We start from the raw sequence: 26,885 nt of genomic DNA, 5'->3' as shown, positions 1-26,885 counted from the left end.
TTTTTAGATCTAGATTTATTTGGTCCATAAATTTCAAAATATTACCCTTTTAGTCCTTAATTTTTTAGTTTTGTTTTAATTTGATCTCTATATTTCAAGATTTACACTTTTAATCTTGATTTTTCATTAAATATTCACTTTCAATCTTCAACATTAATGTCTATTAATTAATTTGCAATAATTGTGAAGTGAAATTTCAAATTTTAATTTGAATAGTGATAAAAAAAAATAGTGAAACTTAATTAAATTTAATTATTTTTAATTAATTTATAAACTCAAATCTCAAAGGTAAAATTGTAATATTTTGAGATAAGACTAAATTAAAACCAAGCTGAAAACTACTTAAAATATAACATTTTGAAATCTAGAAACTAAATAAAATCTAGACAATAAACTTAGAGATCAAAAAGATTTTTTCTCTTTATTATTTATGTTATATACACATTAACGACATTTTACTGGTTTTCTTTTAATGTTTTATGGATTTTCTTATAATATAATGAAAATATCAATTCGCTCCTTATATTGATGTTAAAATGATGAAATTGTGGAAATATCGATCAAAATAGACATGTCGACATATATTTAGTACCACATACATTAAAACTATAGATAAAAGGCCATATAAGAGATAACTTTTTATCTAAAAACATATTTAATGAATTGAATTTAATTATTCTAGAGTATGAGAGGAATTTATTTTTTAAATTTTTGTAACTTAAGACTTTTTCATTAAAATTAAAATTATTCAATTTTCATAAGTGAAATACTAGTGTCAAATGAGACGTTGTTTATAATTATCTAAATGAAGATATAAAATAAATATATCGTAACGAAAATATTAAATTTCTATGAGTACTTCCGGAGTTTAATTTTCATGAAAAAGCATTCATCGTTCTCTTTTCCATAATTTAAATACAATTTTGTTCTCTTAAAAAAACAATTTTGTAAATTCAGAATTCAGTTCTATTTTTCTTTTTAATTTTTTAAATGTTGTAACTTAAACTTTCCCTAAAAGTTTTCATTTTTTAAAGTGAAGTATTGAACACAGTCAAACGAGACATTCTTTGTAAGTATCAAAATGTAGACTTAAAATACAAATATGAATTTCTAAAATTACTAACAAAATATAGTAATATAAAAATTACATAGTTTTATGAAATAAACTGATACCAAAATATATAAAGTCACCCTAAAATAAAATAATTTTAGATCTTATCATTGTTGGAGGAATCCATATTAGTCTACAAAAAATTTTAGGTAGCGTGGCTAGGTCATAGGGATGTAGAAAAATGTTGTGAATTGTGTGCTAAATCCAAAATTCAAATAAATCTCAAGTGTAGTTTATGTATTTTCAAAAAACTTTAATTTAAGTCATGTTTTATCGATCCGTAATAAAAATTGGTATAGTCGTAATAGAATTTTTTTGATAGATCAATCGTAATAGGCCAAAATCACAAATGTAATTAGATTGTTTTTTATCACGTTTACTTGAAATTATGAATATGTCACATTTACTGTTATAGTTATCTAGGGGTGTACATAAAAACATCGAAAACCAATTCGACCGAGTGAATTAAGGTTAGTTAATTGTCAGTTTTCCTATAAAAAAATTGAAAATTTATTGACAAACGTATATTAGGGTTTTTCTTAAAAAGAAAAAAAAAGAGTATAAAAGCAGCCTAAGTCTGCTGCCTTAGTGATTGATTGATTTATTTTTGGATTGACAAAAGAAATAATAATTTTTAAAATTTCATTTGAAAAAATGGCAAAAACGTTTCAAAATTATAAAAATAACAGAACAAATTTAAATAAAGAAAATACTAATTAGTAAATGACCAAACTATCTCAAAGACTAATAAATTGAGTACAAATTAAGGATGACAAAATTCCCCGTGAGGCGGGGAATCTCCGGTTTGATCGGGGACGGGGGTCAAATCGGGGATTTAAATCGGGTTCCCATTCGGGGACGGGGAGGGGATCCTCGCCCTGTCCCCGACCCCGAATCCGATTTTTTAATTGTTAATAATAATAATAATAATAATTAAAAAAATTATATATTACTGAAACATAGCTCTATTTCGGTTTTTTCAAAAGAAAAATTAAAAATCTAATATAATAAATTTAACTTTTATTAATTTATAATAAAAAAATATGTAAGGTTTAGTTTAAACAATTATATGTAACAACAATACTAATTTTCAATATAAAATTTACAATTTCAATATAAATATTAAATTTAGTTAATTTTAAATAATAAAAATAATAAAATAATAAAATAAAAAGCAGGGACCCGAATCTTCGAACCAGATTTCCCAACCCCGACTCCTCAAAATGGGGAATGGGGCGGGGACGAGGATCCCCACAAGGACGGGGGATGGGGAGTGCATCATCACCTGACCCCATTGCTATTCTTAGTACAAATAGACAATGATTCAAAAACAACTCAAAACCAGCAAATACACTATATCTAAACATTCTATAAGCAGAAAAAAAAAAAAAAAAAATCTCAATCAAAAACTAAAAAACAAATAACATGGTCAAAATCTTAGAAAGGGTTCCAAAATCCAAAAACGGGTCCTCATCGACAATCAATTGGCGGCTACTTCTTCGATGGACAACTGCCATGTAGCTATGTAGCATAGAGGGTGATGGTGAAAGAAGAAAGACTTAGATGTTCTAAAGAAGGTGACCCAATATGTGACTGTGACGAAGAGGGTGTGCTAACATAGATATGTTATAGCTATATGCTTGCTACAGATGAGAAATAGGAAAGAGAGAAAGAAAAGGAAGGATGAGAGGGAGGTAAAGTAGAATTATGATTTTAAAATATATATATATATATATATATATATAAATATGTAGTGAGAAGAGTGCTTATTTTTTTTTTTTCACAAAAAGAATTATAAATATATTGGAACTTTGGAAATGATGGCTAGTTTTTTTTTTCCCTAATAAAACAATGTAAAACAAATATTATCAAAATAATAGATAAGGGTATAAAGATGTTTTACATACTAACGATATATTGTTATATCATTAGATTACATTTTAAAAAGTATAAACTATAAAAATAATAATATTATATAAAAAAATATGAATATGACAGCAAAATGTATAAACAAATAAAAAAAAGAATAAGATAAAACAAAATTTGATAACAAAAGATATATTCAAACAAATATTGTTGGAGAAAAATCAAGGAGAATCTCTAATTAAATCACCAAACACGAAAAACGAGGGTTAAAATTGAATAACTTCATATTACAATTACACCATATGTATAAATGTAGATAGTTAATCTCATAATTAAAATTACGATGTATGTGTAAATGCATATTAGTTAATTTCCATAGCACGTCGAGAGAAAATTGAAAATACATTTAACTTCATATTACATTTTGAATTTGATAACAATATGTTTAAACCAATGAAAAAAGATTTAGATAAAACTAAATCCAGTAACAAAAGATTAAACCAATTGAAAAAGAGTTAGATAAACCAAATTTAATAATAATGTGATAAGAATGTTGGAGAGAATGATATGTTTATACTGAATTAATATTCAAATATCCACAAACACATTAGATAGTAGTCAACTACCACACAAAAATCATAACTTTGACTCTCCGGCATGCACAAGATTTTATTGTTGTGTCTAACTCTTATTCTCCTGATGAACAAGATTTTATCTTCTTTTGCCGAAAAACGAACAAAGTTGATTATAATAATAAAGCAAAAGAGGATTGAATCGCCATACAAAAACATATGAGGGAAAAAGAGGAAAATCGATGGATAGAATCGTTTGGTAAAATCAAAAGATGAGAGTGAAAAAAATTGAAATAAGAAAAAAAAAATAAATGTGTAAATTCAATCTTACTTATGCGTCAATAACAAAAACATGATTTTCAAATAATGAAATGTAAAATAACAAAAAAATATATTTCAAAACGTTATTGTATAATAATATAATATGAGATAAAATGGGATAAAAATATATTCACCAATAAAAAAATGGAAAAATATAAGTGAATCTAATACCAATATGAATAAACAAATGAAAAAAAGAACAAAACATGATAGGAAGGTAAACAAATGAATAGAAAAACGATAAAAACAGATAAATATATGAACAAATAAAAAGAAATTTAGATATTTGGGAAGAAAAATCAAAAGAATAATTTGATTAAATGGAAATATGATAATTCACGGTTTTACAATCTAGGGTTTCATTTATTTTGTTTTTTTATTGAATCAGTGCATTTCAAATCAGATAATTCAACAACTACATTGTATCCATAACTACATCCTTACTTCAACTTCAACAATTACACTGTATTTATAAGAACACGAACTACAAAACCAATGACCCTATTAAAGATAAAACATTGAATTCAGAAAATATCCCACACGTGATCTATACGTGAAAAATCTTATTATTTTTCGGTTTTAACATTTTTCCCAATGAAACTTAAATCGTGCCTACATATTTCAATTCCTTTTAATTTTTTTTTTTATATAACCTATGTTCCAAGCCCACTAACATAATTAATTAAATTTTTTCATAAAATAAATGATTGATTTAACTGTTTTTTTTTAATTGCAAATTATATTAAGTTAACAACAACACTTCAAATCCATCCATCATTTTCATTCACCTTGTCTTAGATTTCAACATTAAATAAAAGTAATTTGATTTCAAGTTGGCCTATTAGCTCAGTTGGTTAGAGCGTCGTGCTAATAACGCGAAGGTCGCAGGTTCGAAACCTGCATGGGCCATTAAATTTTTTTTCCCTTCGATTTATTTACAATTGCTTGATTTCTATTCTCTATTCTCTAATTAATAAAACAAAAAAACAGAAACCTTCAATCGGCGGTCTTAACTTCAAGCCGCCCTTCACCACCGGCGGCATGTTCTTCTTCTTCCCAAATCGACATTTCAGGTTTGCTCCTGTTTTCCAGTTTTTCATCCATCGATTGCTTTGTGTGTTCCTTCTGCAATTATAAAATCAACTTAGTCGAATACAACAATGGCGATTCACGTTGTTCCCTTTAAGGGTTAGGGACCGACTATTGTCATTTATTAATAATCTTCCTAACCCGACTTCAATAATTCATTCAATCCATGCTTTGACTTCTTCTTGCTTCATACTGTTCATCTTTGTTCTTTTCCACTCTCGTGATTCATCTTGCATTTCATCCTATTTTTCACGTATTGTTGCCTCTACTCATCATTTTATCTGGGCAAATTAGGACTAGTTTCTAAACTTGTTTTTACTTGATTTTCAGTCTTAGAACGATTTTTGATGTTCTGAATTTGAGGACATAATTTGACTGACTTGATTACTTTTTTTTTTTCAATGGTTGCAATTATGGTTTTTTTTGGACAATAAATTATGGTTCGTATGTTTAAATTTTAAGAATTTTAGGAACCTCAATGGTTGCTCTTAAAGTTTATAGAGTATTGGAGTCTTAAGAGTGTACAATTATGATGTGTTTTCAACTTTGTGTAATTTGACTTATAAATTCCAATTTTGCAGTTCTTTCTAAAACCATGTTCAGCAGAAGGATGATCCCTCCCAACTCATTCATTTTGATGGTTTTTTATTTTGAACCTTGATGAAGTATATAAGAACCACAAAAATTTGTTAGTGCTGATGTAATAACGTAGTTTCAAGAGAGACTAATTATCCTTGAGAAGAAAAAGAAAAAGAAAAGACTAATTGTGATATGTTTTATTATGTCTTATTTAGACTAAGCTAAATAATTCAATGTTCATAAGTAGGAAAAATGCTCGACATCCCCTTCTTTTCTTTAATTTTGGACTTCCAGTCATATATGATATGCTTCTTAACTTTACTTGTATCCATAGTGTACATTTTTGTCAATTGGGCTATCTTTTTGTTCCCTTAAAAGAAGTTTTCTCGAGTTGAAAATTTTAGGCTTTGATTAATGATTTATCTCAGTTCCTAGTCAAATGCTGCTTAACAGATATTGTTTTTGGTTTCATACTTGCATAGTCACATTGACTTCTTTTAAAAGTAGAGCTAGTTTTTTTTAATCTTGTCAAAGTATATTCCATTGATTACATGTTTAGTTTATCCTTGAAGTTGGACAATATAATATTTAAGATATAAATGAAAAAATTGGACTTTGTCCACTTTTTGCTGCAATTGAGATTTGACATGGGTAGAGTAAAAATTGTTCTTTCTTCTCATGATGGCTTTCTCCTGTGTTATTTGCTTCCATATTTTGTTCTCTTGTCACCGATTTCTAATTTATGTTAAGAGGTTGATCAAGGAGTATAAATGGGAGAGGAGAAGGAGAAGAACAAGGATACAATCCCATCATTGATAAAGAACAAGGAAAAGAGAGCAGAAGTGCACTCCCAACCTCAAAAATGAAAAGATGCTTGAGAAATGCAAAAGGGCTGAGGCTCGTGATGCTGCCGAGAAGCAAGTTTATGAACATGGAGAAAAAGGAATAGAGAGTAGAAGTGCACACTGAACTTCAAAAACGAAAAGAAGCGTGAGAAATGCAAAGGGGCCGAGGCTCGTGATGCAGCTGAGAAGCAAGCTCTTGAATATGGAGAAAAAGTATCTTTAACATCTACTCATCTACTATGTTTATCTTCTATCTAAGAGATTCTGACTTTCTCTTTTATTTTTATTCCTTCTGTAGCCTCCTTCTAGGAAGGAGGACCATTGAGAACACCAGTAAGGTTGATGAGACTGTTTTCAAACCTGATGATGAAGAGGTTTTTCTTCCTCTTCTTCTTAATTCTGTTAGTATATGGCATTTTTGTAGCTTTTGTTTAAGTATTGGTGTTTTTTCCTTGTAACTATTTTCATTTAGTGTACACACTTGTAATATATCCAGTTTCGATTCTCTGCAGCTATTTGCTGGAATTATGCCGATGAATTTAGTTCCATCATAAAGCGTGACATTTCACACTACTTTTCGTTTTGATTCTACTGTAGATTCTCCATTATTACTAGTTATACTGTAAATTTGTTTCTAGTTTTATGCACTTAATGAAAATCAAAGTATTCATATTTGACAAGACTTTGTACCTCATATTTAGATCTTCTGCTTGTATATGACTTCATATTTGCAGATTGGACCTGCTTCTATATCAGAGTTGCTTTTAGTGATACCAAAAGCACATTACAACAAGAGAGGAACTATTGATTCGAAGAAGGTTATACTCATGTTTCTGTTTTCCAATGAACTCACTGAACAGAAGGAAAAGAAAAATCAGAAAATTATGAAAGCACAAGAATAGTATAAAAGAAAGACTTGTACTCAAAAAACCAAAAAAGAAAGACTTGAGTGAGAACGTTTTCTTGTTTGTGTGCATCTGTGCATGTTTCTTCTCTTGCTTGTAGATTATAGAATATGTAGGGAATTGGGTAACTTGATCTACCACTGCTGCGGCTTCCTCGACTTTGCAAGGATCTTCGGTTATTCCCATCTTTAAGCTCTCACTTTGGGATGATAATCAATCATCTATTCAACTAGCTTTCAATCTGTGTTTCTCGTGTTCGGACCAGGCATGTAGAAATTAATTCACTTCCCGAGTTGTTCATTTACCAAGTATCAGTCTATTGAATGCTTTGAACTCTTGCCTTCCAAACTTTTGTCCCCTACCAACGTATCATAAGTTCGCGGGCACACGTTAGGTGTATCCATCCATCCATTATTGTATTTTAAGTCTCCTGTAAATCTGGTATGTTACTAATCTTTTATCATTTTATTTTATATTTATTCTCTCAAGCCTGAGACTAATTTTGATTATAATTAGCATTTTAGTCATTATTGCTTGTGCTAGTTTGCTCTATCAACAACACCTATGCTTTAGTGGAAAGCTCTCAGATTAGGTTCTCTCAACACATCATTCAATCTCTACCAAGGTTTAAAAGAAAACTCAACATGATGAAATATGGGCGTCAAACTAACAAAACCTAATAAAAGCTTCCAACTAAATTCAACTCTAGATTTAAAATGAATTTATTCAATGTAGTAAGTAAAATAATCGAATGATAGAAGGGGGGAAAAAACAGGAGAACGTGTAAAAAAAATTGAAAAGTACATCAAACTATGGTTGGCACAATTATTGAAGAGGCACAGCACTATAATGAAGAGGGGGAAAAATGAAAAGAAAAGAAAAAGAATTGAAGAGACAAGATAAGAAAATCAAGAAATGGTGTGTTGGGAGAGAGGGTTTGGTGGAGAAAAATCATGTATCATCCTCCATCACACTCACAAGAGAAAAGAGTGCTCCCATATCAGGCAGCAAAAGTAAGAGAGAGGTGAGCTGAATTAGACCTTGCTAGTGGTGGCTTCTTTCCCAATGGTGGCCTACTACTCACATGCTTCGTCACCGGCTGTGGGCCGACACTCACCGCCTTCTCCGACCGACAACTCAACAACCCATTTCCCGATGACGATCTTCTTCTGTTATTATTATTGTTGATGTTGTTGTTTTTCTCAGTCCAGGGCTCCTCAGCCTCTGACATGTTGGCGATGCTCGCTCGATCGAAGCCCTCGGCTGTGGTGACGCTCCAGTCAATGCTCGCCTCGCTTGGCTCATACCAATCAGTTGACGGTGTCATCGGCTCGTCGAGGCTGCGACGTGTGGATGCAGGGGCCAACCCTAGTCTTCTTGCTTCTAGTTCCATCGAGTCTCGTCGGTGGAACATGGCAGGGTATGAGACAGTGGTAGTGCTAGCAGTTTGAGTGGAGAAACTTTCAATTTCAAATAAGTCGGAGCTAGCATCACTTGCCACATCATCGATGTCGTTCACAATGGTGGCGTTGCCGCCCGATGCTGCTACACTAGCTAGAATTCGTGACTTTAAACTGCTGCAACCACTATTGCCATTGTCTCTAGCAGTGCTTGGTTTGAAAACTTCTAGAGAATCTCGAGGTGGTTCTTCGATCAAAACATGGCTTATAGGTCTCGTTGCAATATCTCCATTGTTGTTAGTGTTGTTTTTCAAGATGGGAAAAGTGAAGCCCGTGGAGGCTATTACACGTTGTGTTGTGTGTCCTTGAAGAAGCAAATTTGGAGGAAAACGTCTTTGACTACTCCAAACGACGTCGTTATCTGGATGCTGCAAAAGCATTGTGTTTTCTCTGGAGGTTTTCTCAGATGGCGGCGACTCTGATTGAGATTGAGAATGGCCACTGACGGTGGTAGTGTTGTTGTTGATATAAGGAGGACTTGTTTTTGGGTCTAGTACGACTTTAGATTCCTCAACTTGAACCGACTTCTTCCCAGTACAAGGGCATTTAGAGCTTCTAAATATCCATCTCGATGCTACCGATGATGACGAGGGCGGCTTTCGAGTTTTCCTCCCAGAATGATGATCAGAATCCCCACGTAAAACCGACACCGAGATTGCTCCAGGAGGGTTTGAGAGCAATCCCGTCTGGCTGTTCCAACTAGCCTCCGACGAAGCAGTCGGCGTTGCAGAATGGAAAGATCGAGCTCGGTAGCTTCGACGATGATACCCATCAATGGAGCTAGAAGTGGGTGAAAATTTAGAAACCAGCGCAGGCGACGGGTGGGCAACACCACAAGTCCAGGGTTTAGATTTAGATAATTCATAATCCTTATCTGAATCATGGTCCAGAGACGACGCTACTGAATGATCAACACACTGCTTCGACATCGACATTGACATCGACTCGATGTGCGTTATGGGAGAAACCTTGTTGATATTGTTGGCTGAAACTTCATTGAAATACTTCTTGGCATCAAAAATACTAAGCTCAGAAGAATCATCAACAATGGTGCAACGAGCAAGAAAATGGTGAGGTTGATGATCAGAATGAGTGAGATAAGATGGAATGGAATTAGAAGGCTCTCTTTTCTCTCTCATATCATTATTATTGTTGTAGCCAAAGACTGTTTTCTCAGATAAGCCTCCATTAATGAGGCTCATCTTAGAAGTTGCTCTTCTTTCCATCAAAAAACCCCCTTAGAAAGCAACTTCACCCTCATATGAAATATATATAAATACATGTATGGTATGAAGCAATCATATAAGAGAGAGAAGAATTATAATCTTTGTAGAAGAAAAGATAATGATGATGCAATGGGAGGGGGTTAAAAGCTAGGGTTCTTTTTCATATCTAATAATTTTTTGCTACTTGAAGGCTTTATTAATGGCAGAAAAGGACTGTTGGGTGAGATGAGTGTCCAAATTAGCTATCAACTTATGAAGAAGGATGTGGGACATTTTGCAAGATTCCATTCACTTTAACATTCACAAATTCCAAATCTTTGAATAATAGTAATAATTATATATATATATTAAAAGAGACCATCAATTATCTGGATTCTTCCTTTGAATGGAAATCTTTTCTTTCATTCTTATACATGAAGAATCCTCCTCATAGACCCCTCCATGGTTATTGTAAATCTTTTATCTTTGCAATTTGGGTCACCAAATTTGAGACAATGAGCTTGTTGGGAATGGATTTTTAAATACCTGATAAATATTTTATGATAGAAAAAAAATATTTTTATGCATTTAAAAATTCATTTCAAACAAGTAGTAATTTTCTTACAAAATTTGTTGAGAGGAATACATGTTAGATCCTAAAATCTTTATTTTATCGAGTCCGTATGATATATGTCAAGTTTAAAATTAGACAAATTTACATAACATATATTGTATGTGATTTTCCTATCCAAAATTTGACATCCATCGCGATAGAGAAAGGGAATAGGTTGTGTTGTAATTTAAGCAAAGTGTCCAATAATGAAAATTCTATTAAATTTGAATTAGAAATAGAAGATAACTAAGCAATAAAGTAGAATTTTTTCTTCCTTTGAATTTGAAGATCCTTTTATCACTTTATTATTTCTTCTTACATAAACCATTTTTCCCTTGCCAATAATTGATCAAACATTCTAGATCATTTAGGTATGGATGGAAGAAGGAATTTAAAAGGGTGTAAACCAATAGTACTCAAGGGTAACATTGATAAGAATCCAAAAACATAAATAATCAACAAAAATATACATTAAATAAAATAATAATCTAATTCAATTGGCCTTGTTTTATTGATGCTCCCTCTCAACAACATCTTTTAGGCAAATGTCATATAGTGGAAAATTAGGGGAAGATTCAAGTATATCCAGCTGTTAGATGATGATTATGGGAGATTGGACATGATTTCATTCGAGTTTTTAGTTCAAGTTATGAAACTAACATTCTTAAAATTACTCTTTTTCAACTATTTCGATTTTGAAAACACTGTTAGAAAGTAGATAACAAAATAACGAAATTCATGATAAATAGTATGTATAACAATGTAACTTATTTTTTAAAAGCCAAAAATTAAAAATCTAGACACTGTTTGGTAATCATTTTGTTTTTGAAAATTAAATCTATAGACACTACTTCTATCTCCAAATTTATTTCTTTGTTATCTACTTTTCACCAATTGTTTAAAAAATTAAGCCGAGAACTAAAAAATATTTTTATTTTTGAAATTTAGCTAAGAATTCAATCATTGTACTTAACCAACATGCAAATTATGGTAAGAAATGTGAATGATATAGATTTAATTTTTAAAAACAAAAACAAAAAATTAAATGGTTACCAAATGGAATCTTAGTTTTTGGTTTTTTGTTTTTTCAAAATTAAGCTTATAAGCACCACTTTCTTGTTGATTTTTTTTTTTTAATTTTATGTTTTAAAATACCTTTTACACATGTTTTTAAAATTTAAATAAAGTTCTGAAAATTAAAAACTAGCGTTTCAAAATTTGTTTTTTTTTTTCTGAAACTTGATTGTAAATTCCATCTTAGAAAATATGGTAACCACTATTAATAAATTGTAAGAAGATAACAAACACAATTTCTAATAATAATAATAATAATAATAATAATAGGTTTTAGATATTTGGCTTAAAAACACTACTTCGATTTATGATTTTTTTTTTTGTTTTTGTTATTTACTCTTTTTGACGATATTTTAAAAATTCAAATAAAGTTTAGAAAAATCTATATATGTGTATACAAATTGGGTTTGAACTCAAATATTTTGTTGAAAAAGAAAAAAATTGATTGTACATAAATTGTGAAAAACAAGCCAAACTAAATTATTATTAAAGAAATTCAAATAATTATGAAAGAGAATCTAAAATTTTAAAAGAAATAAAAAACAAAACATATATGTTATTAAATGTGATAACTCACAAACTAAGTACATAAAGTGTATTTTCAAAAAAGGAAAAAAAAATTGTCCAATGAAAGTATTTAAATATTTTATGAAATAAGTCAAATTCTAAAAAAAAAAGGAAGAAGAAAAGGTATCAATGGTTGATGATTTTTGTCAAATCAGATAGTATAATTGAAAATTTTTGAGTCGATCATTTCATATTAGGTATAGAGTTGCAATCACACTGAAATGTATGGGGAAAAAAATCTATTGTGGTCTTTCTTTTGAGACCAAAGTGAAAAAGTGGGAAAAATATATAATTTTCAAATTGAAAATATTTTTAATTTCAACTTTCAAATATCAGAGTTGGATGATGTGACCTAATGCACTCATGCCATTGACAGCTTAGCCATCAATTTTTTAAGTAAACAAACCATCACATCAAAATATGTTATAAATAAAATAATTATACACACAAACATTTTTTAGAATATGAATATCTACACACAAACATTATCTAGTGGAAAAAGGTACAAAAGATAAATCTAAGAAATGGAAGGCTTGATTCAAGGACTATTATTTTGAAACTATTTCCAAAGGTATTTTTAAAATTATAATGCCATGAACATATAGTAAAAGTTAAAACTATAAGGTTTTGGGTTGGAATTAGATGTGTATTACTATATATTTATTTTATTTAGAATATTAAAAATATCAAGTCATAGTTTACGTTCCATTGAGATATATAAAGGTTCTGTTTGGTTTACAATCCAGATCATATTTTATGTTTTTAAATTTACTGAATTCAACGAATATATCTTTGACAGACATCCCAAATTCTATTTCTGAAAATTGTTTTTGAATTCTGTGATCTAAACAATGCAAAATATGAAAATAACATTTTTATGTTTTCTTTGTATTCAGAATTTGAATTTTAAATTTTTTTGAAATTATATTAAATAAAGATAAAAGCATTTGGAAATATAGTATGTCATGCTATAAATCCAATTTATTTATTTTTTTAAATTAAAAGATGTATTATGTAATGTATTATAAATTAAAGTAGGTTAAATTCCAAGTTTGGTCCCTATAGTTTGAATAAAGTTAGCCATTTTAAAATTAGAACTTAGTTTCTATTGTTTGATATAACTTCATATATAGCTCTACGGTTCGTTAAATTCTCTTAAATAGTCTCTACCATAGGGACCAATTATTATGAAACTTTTAGGCCCCATTTGGTAATCATTTTATTTTTCGATTTTGTTTTTGAAAATTAAGCTCATGGACACTACTTACACCTCCAAATTTCTTCCTTTGTCATATACTTTTCACCAATGGTTTAAAAAATCAAGTCAAATTTTGAGAACTAAAAAAACATCTTTTAAGAAGTTGAATTTATTTTAGGAATTTGGCTAAAAATTCAACCATTGTACTTAAGAAATATGTAAATCATGATAAGAAATGTAGATGAAATAAGCTTAATTTTAAAAAACAAAAACAAAAAAAATCAAATGGTTATCAAATGGGACCTTATCAATCCATGAGTGGTAAATTCCAATTATAAATCATAAAACCTAAATTTTAACTTACTCCAAAACTATTGGGACTAAAATTTCAATTTTTTCTATAAATTATATAATATAACAAAACAATAATTATACAATTTTTTAAACATAAAATATGTTCATAAATAAATTGATAATAATTTATTGTTAGCTAATATTTAGTGGGTAACTACAACTAATTTACAATTGTTCAAATTAGAATTCAATTTCTGAATTCTATTATTAAACACATATCTGAAAACATGAAATATAACTCGGTTTTCATTTAATCCATTGTTTTTAGATTCTCTACCAAACAATCTAAATAGATGAGTCATATTTTAAGGTATGATTAGGTTAATATTGAAAACTCATGACGTACACAATACACATCTCAACTAGCATATGTTGAATTCATTAAGTTTTTATATCAACATCTAAATACATACAAACTGTTTGAAAGCCCAACATGAGATAGTATACCATGGGTTGGTATATCATTTTAGTGTTTGGAGACCCATTATCCCATCTCACCGATTTTAATTATTTGTGAGCCTATTTTTTAAACGTATTTCGTAACTCATCGTCATGTTCCTTCCGTGTATCGTATATCCCCGTTTCTTTCAATCATACTTAATCATATTCGATCGTTCATACTCGATCATGCTTGAACATACTCGATCATACTTGATCATACTCGATCATGTTCGATCATACTCGATCGTTCATACTCGATCATGCTTGAACATACTCATTCTACTAATTCATTAATGACTCAACCAATTTATTAATTGGATTTGAGTTCAATCATGGTGTAAACTTAATATTCTGAAGCTGGTCACACTTTTTTTTTTTTTAGTATTTGTTGGGGCTGTTATTAATGTTCAACAACCATCCATCTCCTTCCACTTTTCCTATATTACAACATTGGCCCTTCTTTATTTGCTGAAAACCTCCATTGTCTAAGATTTATTTTGTCAATGTTTGGTTATGTTATTTTCATATTATTAAGTTTTTAATTTTTGGTTGTTTGGTGGGTGGTAGGGTGCCTCATTGTGTTCTGATCCAGCAACCCATGGACTCCATCCATATCATAGTTCATAGAAGTAGCATAGATACTTCTTTATTCGAACTAGTTCTCTTCCTATATTATAAATATTTTTATATTTTTTCTAACTTCTTTTTATTGTTTTGTTATGCAGTCCAAACTAATATGGAATATTCAATTTGTTTGATATTGGTGTGTTACTTTTTTTTTATTCCCCTATACTCCATTTCAGTTATATTTTTGGTTGTTTTATTTTTGGAAGATTGAACAATAAAAATATAGCTTAATTAATTAATAAATATAAATATATTACTTAGATTTAATAAATTTCAGTAATTAATATAATCAATTTTTAATTATTATAATATAAATTATCAATATAATCATTTTAAATTATTTTAATATAAATTATCAATGTAATCATTTTTAATTATTTTAATATAAAATGAACTGTATACCATATCTTGAGATTGGAAAGAATTAAAAAAATGCAATCAATGTCTTATTCCAAATAGGATAGATACAATAATTGGATTATAAGATTTAAAAAAAATAGTGTTCATACAGACAAATTATTATAGAGTACAAAAATTGAACCATAGCACTGACATAATAACTCTACACACAAACACAGACATATGAACTCAGACATAACAATTCTGCACATCTAAATACACATCAGAACTCTCCAGACAGAATTGTCAACATCCTATATCATCTCAACGCCCCAAATAGTTCTATAGAGTTAAGACATGTCATCTATATATTTAGTTGTTGATGGTAGAGTAATAACAAAGATCAAAATAGTTATTTAAAAAAAAATAAAACGATAATATAAATATAAACATTTAAAAAACAATAGAAAACAATTTCTTTTCTTCAATTTGTGATTTTTTTAAGAGAACATTATCCTTCTATATTTCTCATTTTTTTAGTTACCTATATTTCACATCTATTATTATAGTTTCTTATTATATACTTTATTGTGTATCTATGGGTGACGTTTCAGTATTGTAGACCACAAACTAGTTATTATTTTATTAACTTTTAGTTTATAAAGTAGTGAATTGATGTAAGGGCATCCTCTAGCCATATTTATATGTTCAATAAGAGAAGCAATGTTTATAGTATCATTATATATATATATATATATCCATATTTATATGTTCAATAAGAGAAGCAATGTTTATAGTATCATTTTATATATATATATTTTCCCCCTAGATTTTGACAACCATTTTTCCTTGCTTAGCTTTTTGAAATAAATGTATTTATCAACTGCACCAACTCTTTAACACTGGGCCATCAATTCTTATATTCATTAAATTCTCACACTCAAGTGTTTGGAGATCATTAATGTTGGGAATTGTCTCGAGCAAAGCCTAAAATTCACGGACAAACCTAAATTCAAAGGAAATTAGGAGGCGATATGGGAAAACATGCATTTTAAAAGAAAAAAAGTAAGAGTCTCGAGTTTCAGACCGCTCAATTAAATTAGTGAAATTATACCAGTCGAAAAATAACTGAGTCGTGCTCAATTTGACACCTTGCAACCTCGAGTGCCACACATATCCTGACAGTGTCAAAGTTATACATAACCACAAATGCATGTCATAGAAAGAGCATAATAAATAGCCTCATTCGACGACCTAGGAAGGAAAAAAAGTAAGTAATCTTTCAAGGAAATACCCAACCTTACTTTTATCTATTTAGCTGAACTACACACTCTTTATACTAATTTAGACAGCAAAAGCCTTGATATTACATTGGTACAAAGAACTCTCACACAAGTTATCTCTAAAAGTGAGACCAGATTAAGAGAAGCGAGTCGATAGACGCGTGTGAGTTTTTCACATCAATAATATATAATTAAATTTTAGTCTTTTTTTTTCTTTTAATTCTAACATTAAGCTAGACATCTCATCCTAACTTAATTGAATTATATTCATATGATTTAGATATAGTAGTGTTTTCCACGGCAACACACACGCCATATGGTCTTATTTTATTTTGTTGCTCTCCAAAGTAGATTTCACATTAGGTTGTAAGTTTGTAATTAAAAAATATACATCTAAATTTTTTAATAAAATTAATTGATTTTAAATTAATATTTTTAGTGGATCTTCATTTTCTATGGTACAACCCACCAACTATATAATATCTTTAGGAAATTCTTAGAATTTGGTGGTCGTTTCAAAAGGAAAAAATAAAAAAAAAAGAAAAAAAAGCTTTTCTAAAAAATCAATCTTAGAAAAATCTTTCTTTTCAAAGCGTGAAAAGTTGTCATACTCACATGCGTACTTTTGTATTTGCCTATGCTATAATGAATTTGAATATGTTAAAAGTACAATTTTGCAAAAGCAAAATTCTCACCCTTTTTTGTCGCAAACTATCCATTTAAATTACTTTAATCTCTCTCTAACCCTTGCTAACCGCCATGATATAATTATAATGTGTTAGATGTAGATGTTGAAAAGTTGTTGCACCATTGAGTAACTACTATTTTGAAAGTAATATCGGCATGACCTCAGTGTCAATCGCTACTGTCAGTTGCTCTCTAAAGTTAACACAACTTCCAATTTCAGATGTTTACTTCCCAAAAAATGGATTGGAAGCAAGAAAAACAATGCTCAGAACAAATAAAACAAAGATAAAAAACAATACTCAGAACAAATAAAGTGAAGATTAGAACTTAGAATCTAGATGGATAGATTACAGATTGATATTTTAGATCTGTTGCAAGAATACGAAATGACTAGGGTTGAATGGAAAGAAAAAAGGGGCATAAAACGGGAAGAAATGAGTCAAAATAATGAATCTCATTTAATATTCAAATGTTTAACTTTTTAATAAAGCCAATTTAAAAAATTAAACAGATAAGTAACAAAAATTTATTTCTTTTTCATGCAAGCACGGTTACCCGAACTTGCCTGCCTGACCGGATAGATGGACGGCGGTGGCGGCGAGCATGTGGTGAAAAGGTTATACTTTCACCACCAACACACTTTGGAATCACCTCTAGCATGCCTTGGTATTTATAACTTTTGAGCATTGCTTACTTTTCAAATGTGGGACAACATTCCCCCATTTCCTTTTAACTTTTGCTATGGGCCTAAGCCCAAAAGTTATTTCCAACAATCCCCACATATAACTATTATAGCAAAATTAAAATAAAACTAATTATTTGAAGATACTATTCTAAGCAAAGATAAGAGATCAAACTTAAGCACCAATATCTAACGATTTGAATTGATATATAGTAAAGTAGAGCAACAACTTTATTAGAGAAAGTGAGTTAGCTTTTGCATTTTCAATGACGTTGGTTAAGACCCTTACAACACGTTTTACTCCTAGAGTTTTTCTTGATTCTGTGATATAGAGTGTGCTAATTAAGGCCATGCACATAAATCTTGGGTCACCATGAAAGCTCTAGAAAGAGACCCTTAAACTCTTTCATAGAAGGCAACCACACCTTCACTATCACATCAAATGCTTCTTCAAGTTTGTTAGAGACAAACTACTCAAAAATTGAGCTATAACACTTCATCATCTAGTCACTACTAGAACCAACTTCATCAAGTCTTTCAAAGACAAACCACTTAAATACTAAGCTTAAGATTTCATCATTATTCATCAAGTCCATATAAGGACCACCCAAAGAAAGGGTTACAAATCATTTAAAGGTTTTATTTTTATCTATCAAATATGTACTAGGACAACCCAAATAATGGGCTATGGACCATCAAGTCTATTGCAATAGACCAGTCAAATAAAGAGTTATGGACCATCAAATCTATTAGACTTGATCATACAGATAAAGGGCTATGGACCATTATAAGGGTTTAAGCCCCATGTTCTCTAAAGATTTTAAAATTATTTTCCTTGTTAGGTCTTTGATTAGAGGATCAACCAAATTCCTCTCAGACTTCACATACTCCAAGGAAGTAACTGAAGGAATTGAATTTCAAGCGGAGGTGTGTAAACATAGTGCCAATGTTAAACAATTTCAAAAAACACAAAATTTAGAGAAATACTGAGACGGAAACGTGACAAACATTTAAGACAAAACATGTTATTGAGAGAGGAGAAAGGATGAGAGGAACTTACCCTTGAAGACTGTCTTCAAGAAAATCCTCTCTGCGTTATGAACTTCTCCCTCGAACTCAATTTACTACAAAAATCTTCCCTCGAATAAACACTCCTCTAGACACCATCATTTGGGCTTCCTTGCTATTCTCAGGACATGGAAATAGATTGTGGGATCTATTGTCTTGGAAAAGGAAGAGAAATTTTACAGAGATTTTTTGCAAACAATTCAGAGAGAGAATTGTTCGGAGAGTTGTCTATCCTCTTTTTCCTTCAGTAAAAATTACTGAATAATGAAGCATATCGTGAGAATGAGAACGTTGGAGGGGGAGTTGTAACTCCCCTCCACTAAACGCAGACTAACTCCCTTTGGGAGTTATTCCTAGTATATTTAATTTAAACATATATTAAATCTAATTTAATATATAATTAAATTAATAATATTAATTAATTAACATTAATTAATTAATCATTAAAATTCATATATTTAATTTCATTTGAATAATATTCAAACGACATTCTCTCACATAACCTATGGTTTTAATATGAATCTCTTTCATATTAATTTTAAAATATAGTATTTATATGATTCGCATTCATATAATTAATATTTAAATCTTATTCAAATATATTACTCTAAAATATTATACAGTATTAATTATAAATCATATTTATAATTAACTATATATTATAATGTATCAATGCATCATATTAATTTGAATCTTATTCAAATATTTATCACTTTTATACATAGTGTTAATTATAAACCATATTTATTATTAACTATGTACTATAATGCATCTGTATACATCATACTTTATATTATTCCCATTAATATAAAACCCCCACTCACTTGTCCCCACATGAACGATTAAGATCACATTGTTTGTAACACTTTACAACTATTGTAACAATCACAAAGTGGGTCACGTTCGTAGTGTCATTAGGATAAGGCACTCAATTTTATCCATATATTGCAGACTATTTAAGTTATTACTTAAACATGATCTACCTTTACGTCAATCACATACATGTTTAAGTTACATAAAATAACCTCGGATTTTAGTTTATTGGATTGAGTTATGTAAGTCTAAATGACAAATAAAATAACTCATTATTTTATTAAATAAATTAATTTTGTTTATATATTACAAACCACAAGATTTAGTGCACAAATCCCAATAATCTCCCACTTGACCTAGAGCTAGTGGGGTGACAAAACAATAAAATAAACTAGGGAATACACCCCAAAACAATAAAATAAACTAGGGCATACACCCCAAAACAATAAAATAAACTAGGGCATACACTATACTCAGTAATATCTTCCAATTGCCCTCGACAATGTGGTGCATATCTTTCAGACCTAGACTCTCTAGATGACCATTTGTAATTGGATAAATAACATGTGCTCCGAAGCTATCTTCGTGACAATCACGTCTTCTCGTTGCACAATCTCCCATATCAAATGATATTTCGTTTCAATATGCTTCCCACACTTATGGATTCGAGGTTCTTTGGAGTTTGCCACAACACCACTATTATCACAATAAAGTATGATGGACAAAGTCATATTTAGAACAACTTCCAAATCCATAAAAAACTTTCTAAGCCAAACGACTTCTTTAGCAGCTTTACAAGCAGCTACATATAAAGCCTCCATGGTGGAGTCAACAATACAACCTTCCTTGACACTCTGCCAAACTATAGCTCCTCCATGAAAATTGAACACTGATTCTGATGTGGATTTCCTAGAATCCCTATCAGGTGGACAATCAGAGTCAATGTATCTTATAAGGATCAAATTCTTAGCCTCCTACACATATAGTCCCTCGTTCTCCTAATATACTTGAAGATGGTCTTAACTACGGTCCAGTGATCAAAACTGGATTGGATTGATGTTTACTGACTATCCCCACTGCATAGCAAATATCATGCCTTGTACACAACATGACATATATATAGTTGCCCACCACCGATGTAAGAAATCCGTCTTATTTCCTCTACTTCTTGAAAAGTCTAGGACATTGTTTCTTAGACAATAAAATTCCATACCTGAAAGGTAACAAACCATTCTTAGAATTGTGCATTGAATATTTGACAAGCATCTTATCAATATAGGATGTTGAGACAAAGCCAATGTTTTGTTCTTATGATCCTTAATGATTTGGATTCTTAGAAAAAACTGTCTCACCCAAATATTTCATTTGGAATTGGGCAACTAGCCATTTCCTTACATTCACCAGTAAACCTACATCATTCCCAATGAGTAGGATATCATCCACATAAAACACTAGAAAAGTTACTGAACTATTACGATTATCTTGTGAACACAAAATTCATCAATATTTTGATCAAAACCATAAGATTTGATCACAGTATCAAACCTTATATTCTAAGATTTGGATTCTTGTTTTAGCCCATAAATGGACCGTTTATGCTTGCAAACTTTTGCTCCTGATCTTGTTCAATTAACCCCTCTAGTTGTTTCATATAGATACACTTTTTGAGATTACCATTAAAAAAGGCAGTCTTGACATCCATTTATCATATCTCATAGTCATAATATGAGACAATGGATAAAAGTATTCGGATAGATATTAACATGGCAACAGGTGAGAAAGTTTTTTCATAATCCACTCCCTCAACCTGGGTATAACCTTTTGCCACTAATCTAGCCTTACAGGTACACCTTCCCATCTACAACTTTTTTCTTCTTGTAGATCTATTTGCAACTTATAGGTTTTACCCCATCAGGTTGATCTACAAGATCCCAGACAGAATTGAATTACATAGATTCAATTTTTTTAGATTAATGGTTTTAATCCACTCATTTTTGTCAACATCATCCATTACCTGTTTATAGGACAATTGATCCTCAATATCATCATCTGGTATGATAACTTGGGCTTCAGTTAAACCCATGTAACATGTAGGTTGATTCAAAATCCTCTCACTATATCGAGACACTCTCAACTTTTAAGAAGGATGTACCTGACTCGATGTGCCTTCTGTTGGGGTTGATGTCCTATATCTTGTGGGTCCCTGTAGTTTGTAATTGTATTGTACAATAATTTATTTATTTAATAAAATTTAAGATATTTTATTTTGATATTTAGTAGCATTAACCCACAAAATCAATAAATTAACATCCAACTTTATCTTTTGTAACTTAAACATGTATGTAGAGATATACATGTAGATCATGTTTAAGTGATAACCTAAATGGTCGAGTAAATGGATAAGACTAGTTATCTTTAAAGGAACTCGTTTACAAGAGATCCATGTGCAAAAGCAGATCGTCCGAATCCCATTTTGATTGAAAACAAAAATTTACAGTAAACATACAGATTATGCATTCTAAGTAAAATTACAACATGCTTTTTAAACAACAAAAAGGTTTCAAGTGATTATACCTTTGAAGAACACTTCTTCTCGTACAACCCTCGAACAGTCGAACTCTTCAAACAACAACAAGAACTTGATAATCTTCTTCAAATAAATCACGAACCAAAAACTTAGACATGATCACTTGGATTCCTTGGTATACTTGGGGTGAGAACTCAGAAGCTGTGGGCTCTGACTATTTTGGTTAGGATGGAGTTTGAGAGTTTGGAGGAGGAAGATGGTTGAAGAAGAAGCACTATCGTATAGCCAAGTTCTTCAATCGTACAATCTCTCTGTTTTTTCGTGTAGATTTGTTTCGTATAGTATAAAAGAAAAACTAGTTTTTCATTTATTCCATTATGCCATGAAAACCAACTAACCACCTACTAAGGTGATTGGAGAGAAAAAAGAATTTATTATCCAAAAAAATAAATAATATAAATAAATATGATAACCAACTTATCATATTATATTTATAACCTATAGTTTTAATATTGCAACATATACAATATAAACTATAGTTCTTTTTCTGTATTTTATGACATTTAACATAAATCATATTTATATTAAATTTAACAACTATGAATCTCATTCATAGAAAATATATTTGAATCATATTCAAATATTTATTCCTCCAATTAAATTATAATGTATCAAATACATTATATCAATTATATCATATATAATTGAATCAATTTAATTATATCATATATAATTAAAACCCCTTTTATTAATTTGAACAATTCAAATTAATCCAAAAAACTGATTCTCAACTAAATCCTTTTAAGCTACCAAGGGGACCTTATGAACCTACCTTAGACAAAAGGTCTTTTATAGATAGATTTGGTACATATTTAATCTTTTATTAGTCAATTTAATCCTATTAAACTGACTAAAAGATTAAACCTTAGGTTTCAAATCTCATTAGAACTGTGATCTTAGTTCTATCTCCATCAAATTTTAAAACTCTTTTAAAACACGATTCAAGCCTAAGTTTGCATGCATGTCTTTCTTATTGATTTAGTTCTAATTTCTATATAACCCTTATAAAAGAAACAACCAAAATCATTCACATTGCTAAGCAAAACTAGATATTTAGAACTCTTATAAATTTAACCTATGTATCATGCTTCATGCAATGTCCATTTATTACTATATATAACTCTTATATACTTTGTAATGAACTAAGCATACATGCTTCCGTACACCCTTATACTATGACATTTATAATATAAAGATGATGCATGAATATGCTTAATGCATGCATAAATATAATTCTTATATTTTATGATGCATGAACATGATCTTGAAGTAATTTTAATCATGCAAACTATTATATTATAACTCTTACAATATAGAGATGATTTATGACCAATGCATAACCTATGGTGGGATTTCAACTATATGACATACTATATGACATATAATTTAAAACATACATCTCATGTACATTCAAAAAATCAATGAACCGGGATGATTAGCCTAAAAAACCAGAATTAGATTCTATCTATTACATAAAACCATTGAGCAAACTGGTTCACAAGCGAACGAGTCTTGAATTGCTCAGGTGAAGTCTTCTTGCTGATCGTTTAGTAAAATGGTCGAGTAGCCACGATTGAGTACCTTTGACTATGCGATGAAGCATGAAGGCTACTCGATCGTTTAGCGCACCAAATTTAAACGCAAGTCTAAGCGATTGTGTAGACGATTACTATACTATAAAGCATGATCGTCTAGACGATCGAAGAAGAGGTGCTAAGTAACATTTACCCCACGATCGTGTAGTCAGTGACTATGTGATGAAGCATGCTGACCTACACGATCGTTTAGTATGCACACATCTACCTTGCAGTCGAGTATCCGATACTCAACGATCGCTTACCCTATCGTTTATACGATCTGACCAACGCTTGGTCTTCTACTTCCTTGAAGTAATGCGCATCACCATGCCTCAAAGCTTCATCACGAGCGACTCAAACACTTTGAATTACAGACTCGATAGCAAGTTAATATGCCCAAAAACACAGGGGCCTTTACAATTAATTTTGAAAATGTAAAAGAATTAATAACCAGAGGCAATCATCCCAGAAACTCCATTAATCCACATCCACAAATATATTTAACACTTACACAAAATATAGACATGCTTTAAACACCCACCAAGTAAGTAAATGCAATTCTATACAACAATGGATTTGGAATATCAGAACTTGGCTTTGATACCAATTGAAGGAACTCTTATCCAAGAGAACCCATGAGCGGAAGCATGATCTTTCTAAGCCCATTGTGATATAATTAAAGGCATTCACAAACATACAAAATAGTTATGCATCTTCTAACAAATTATAGCATGCTTTCAAAATTAAATACAAAAGGAACGAGAGACATACCTTTGAAGAACTCTTCTTCTACTGATCTTTCGCTCTCATGAAGACTGGAACAACAACCTCTCGTTATCTCTTAGAACGCCTACCCAATCTCTCGGTGTCGCTTAGATCACGAACAATCTTCTCCACGAACAAGCAACCCCTTAGACACCAACACTCGACAACCTTGGTAAAGGGATGGAGGAAAGTAACGACTGAACTATACGATCAAGCAAGTGGGAGAATGATACTGTCTATGACATAGACTAAGGTGCTTGATCGTTTAGTAAAACTCAGCAGCTACACGATCATTTAGTAAAACAAGCTTGATCATTTACATGATCGTTTAGTGAATCTTGCTTGGTACGAGATCGCTTAGTAAATCACTTTACACGATCGTTTAGGGAAAGACGCTTACACGATCGTTTAGGCTATCGCTTAGAAGACTATCGTGTAGTCTTTAGTTAGCTAGATGATTAGTAAAACACTTAATGAAGCGATCTCATTCAAAATGAAAACATTTTTCATTTTATCCTTTAGTTATGAAAACTGAACATAACCTCACACTTTCACGTCGGTTAAAGGAGAAACCACACACAATTATCATATAATTATTTTAATTATAAATAAATATAATAATTAACTTATCATATTATATTTATAACCTATAGTTTTAATATCACATCATATGTAACATTTAAACCATAGTTCCTTTGTCCTTTATTCAATATAAATTATATTTATATAAAAATCCTCCAATTAATGTAATACATCATATTAGTTATATCACATATAATTGAACCTGTTTAATTATATCATATATAATCAAACTCCCTCTTGTTAATTTAAACACTTCAAACTAACCAAAAAACTGATTCTCAACTTGAATCCATTGAGCTACCAAGGGAACCTTATGAACTTGTAGCTTGAAGCTCCAATGGTACGTGAATAGCTGACTAAACTCTTTTATCACGAGATCCACCATCTGTTAACTATCGGACACTCCACGAAAGACCGACAGCTGCACTCTTCTCACTACAGATATATTTTTGTGTCATTGGATATAACCAGTCAACAATACGATAACCATTCATAGATCGCTCGTAAGTACAGTTAGGTCAATTTACCGTTTTGCCCCTATAGTTACATCTAACTTCTTAAGTACCACTGATTCCTCTAATGAACAATACATCATAGTCTTACTATGAGTGGACACATTTTGGGCCATGAGAAGGTGTGTGGCCCCACATCGTTCAAGTCCGGAATCCGCCCTTAAGGGAACAATTTATCTACTTACCCTTACTTCAGGGAAGAAGTGAATTCCATCTTGTGTAGCTGAATTCCCAACTCCAAAATCAGACGAATCTTGTAAGTGATAGGTTTGAATTGGCAATCTGGCCACTCACACCCATGCAAATCAAAGGACTGCCCTCATAGACAGGAGTTTCCAACTCAATATCTCTATCATAAATGGCGTTATATAACGAGACTAAACACTTCTTCGTCCGGTCTTATACAAACTCCTTTGTATAGGATACCTCCACTTGCATGTCTCCACATGAATATTTCATCTCTTTCATAGATGATTATCCAAGGTATGGGTATCTCTACTGTAACGCTGAATTTGATTGTCTTTAAATAAGCATGTGGATAAATATGAATGTGAAACTTATAAGCTCATGTTGCCATAAACTTGTTGACTTGGAAAGATGGAGATGGAGTATGGATGCTATGTTATGCTTATTTACACTTTATGCGATACTACTTTTAGATATATGCGTTGTTAACTAAATGCTTGTAGTATGCTATGCGTTGTCACAAGTTTCCTTGCGCTAAAACCAAGTATAATTCCAACGCAAGTTTCTCGAAGTGATCCAAGGTCGAACACAGGGATTGTTTTCGTTAATGTGTTACAGTTGTGATATAGCGACCGGTGTTTTTACAATTAGTAAAGGTTGTGTTTGTACAGAAAAGTCAATTGTGGTAAAGTAAAATTGTGTAGAAAAACTAAAGTTGTGGTAATAAAATAGAGTGCGATAAAAATAAACCTAAGCTAACGTGATGCAAGATGCAGGATACATGATATACATGATGCTGAGTTCGAGACTGACTATGAAGTTTATACAAAGGATCGTGGTATGTGATGGCAAGGCTTAATGGATGAATCATAAAGAGAAAGAATAATTAGTACAAACATCGCAAGTTTGTTAATTGCGTTAAAGATACAACTAATGTTCCGTTTTCCCTTAGCATACACATCATGGTGATTGATCGC

General features: G+C 30.8%; 1 protein-coding gene, 1 long non-coding RNA gene and 1 other non-coding gene across 3 annotated transcripts; 2 read left to right on the top strand and 1 right to left on the bottom strand.

Moving 5' to 3' along the window:
- The first annotated feature begins 4,705 nt into the window (after positions 1 to 4,705).
- Positions 4,706 to 4,779, top strand: TRNAI-AAU (transfer RNA isoleucine (anticodon AAU)). The gene has a single exon. It is a non-coding gene; the product is annotated as a tRNA-Ile (tRNA).
- A 41-nt stretch (positions 4,780 to 4,820) lies between these two features.
- Positions 4,821 to 6,956, top strand: LOC150032932 (uncharacterized). Its single transcript, XR_016524787.1, has 2 exons — positions 4,821 to 4,943; positions 6,289 to 6,956. It is a non-coding gene; the product is annotated as an uncharacterized LOC150032932 (long non-coding RNA).
- A 1,038-nt stretch (positions 6,957 to 7,994) lies between these two features.
- Positions 7,995 to 10,307, bottom strand: PKS4 (phytochrome kinase substrate 4). The gene has a single exon (XM_039048792.2). It carries the CDS (start codon positions 9,972 to 9,974, stop codon positions 8,289 to 8,291), a length of 1,686 nt encoding a protein of 561 aa, XP_038904720.1. The 5' UTR covers positions 9,975 to 10,307; the 3' UTR covers positions 7,995 to 8,288.
- Between the last annotated feature and the right edge of the window lie 16,578 nt (positions 10,308 to 26,885).

This window comes from Benincasa hispida, chromosome 11, assembly GCF_027475165.1.
Source record: "Benincasa hispida cultivar pf3 chromosome 11, pf3_genome.v1.1, whole genome shotgun sequence".
Taxonomy (NCBI): Eukaryota; Viridiplantae; Streptophyta; class Magnoliopsida; order Cucurbitales; family Cucurbitaceae; genus Benincasa; species Benincasa hispida.
Note: the sequence above shows the minus strand (reverse complement) of the source record. Positions and strands in the feature narration are given on the sequence as shown.

What these genes read in the sequence shown, in the direction of transcription:
- PKS4 (XM_039048792.2), bottom strand. Translation starts at nt 9,974, where the DNA reads ATGGAAAGAAGAGCAACTTCTAAGATGAGCCTCATTAATGGAGGCTTA.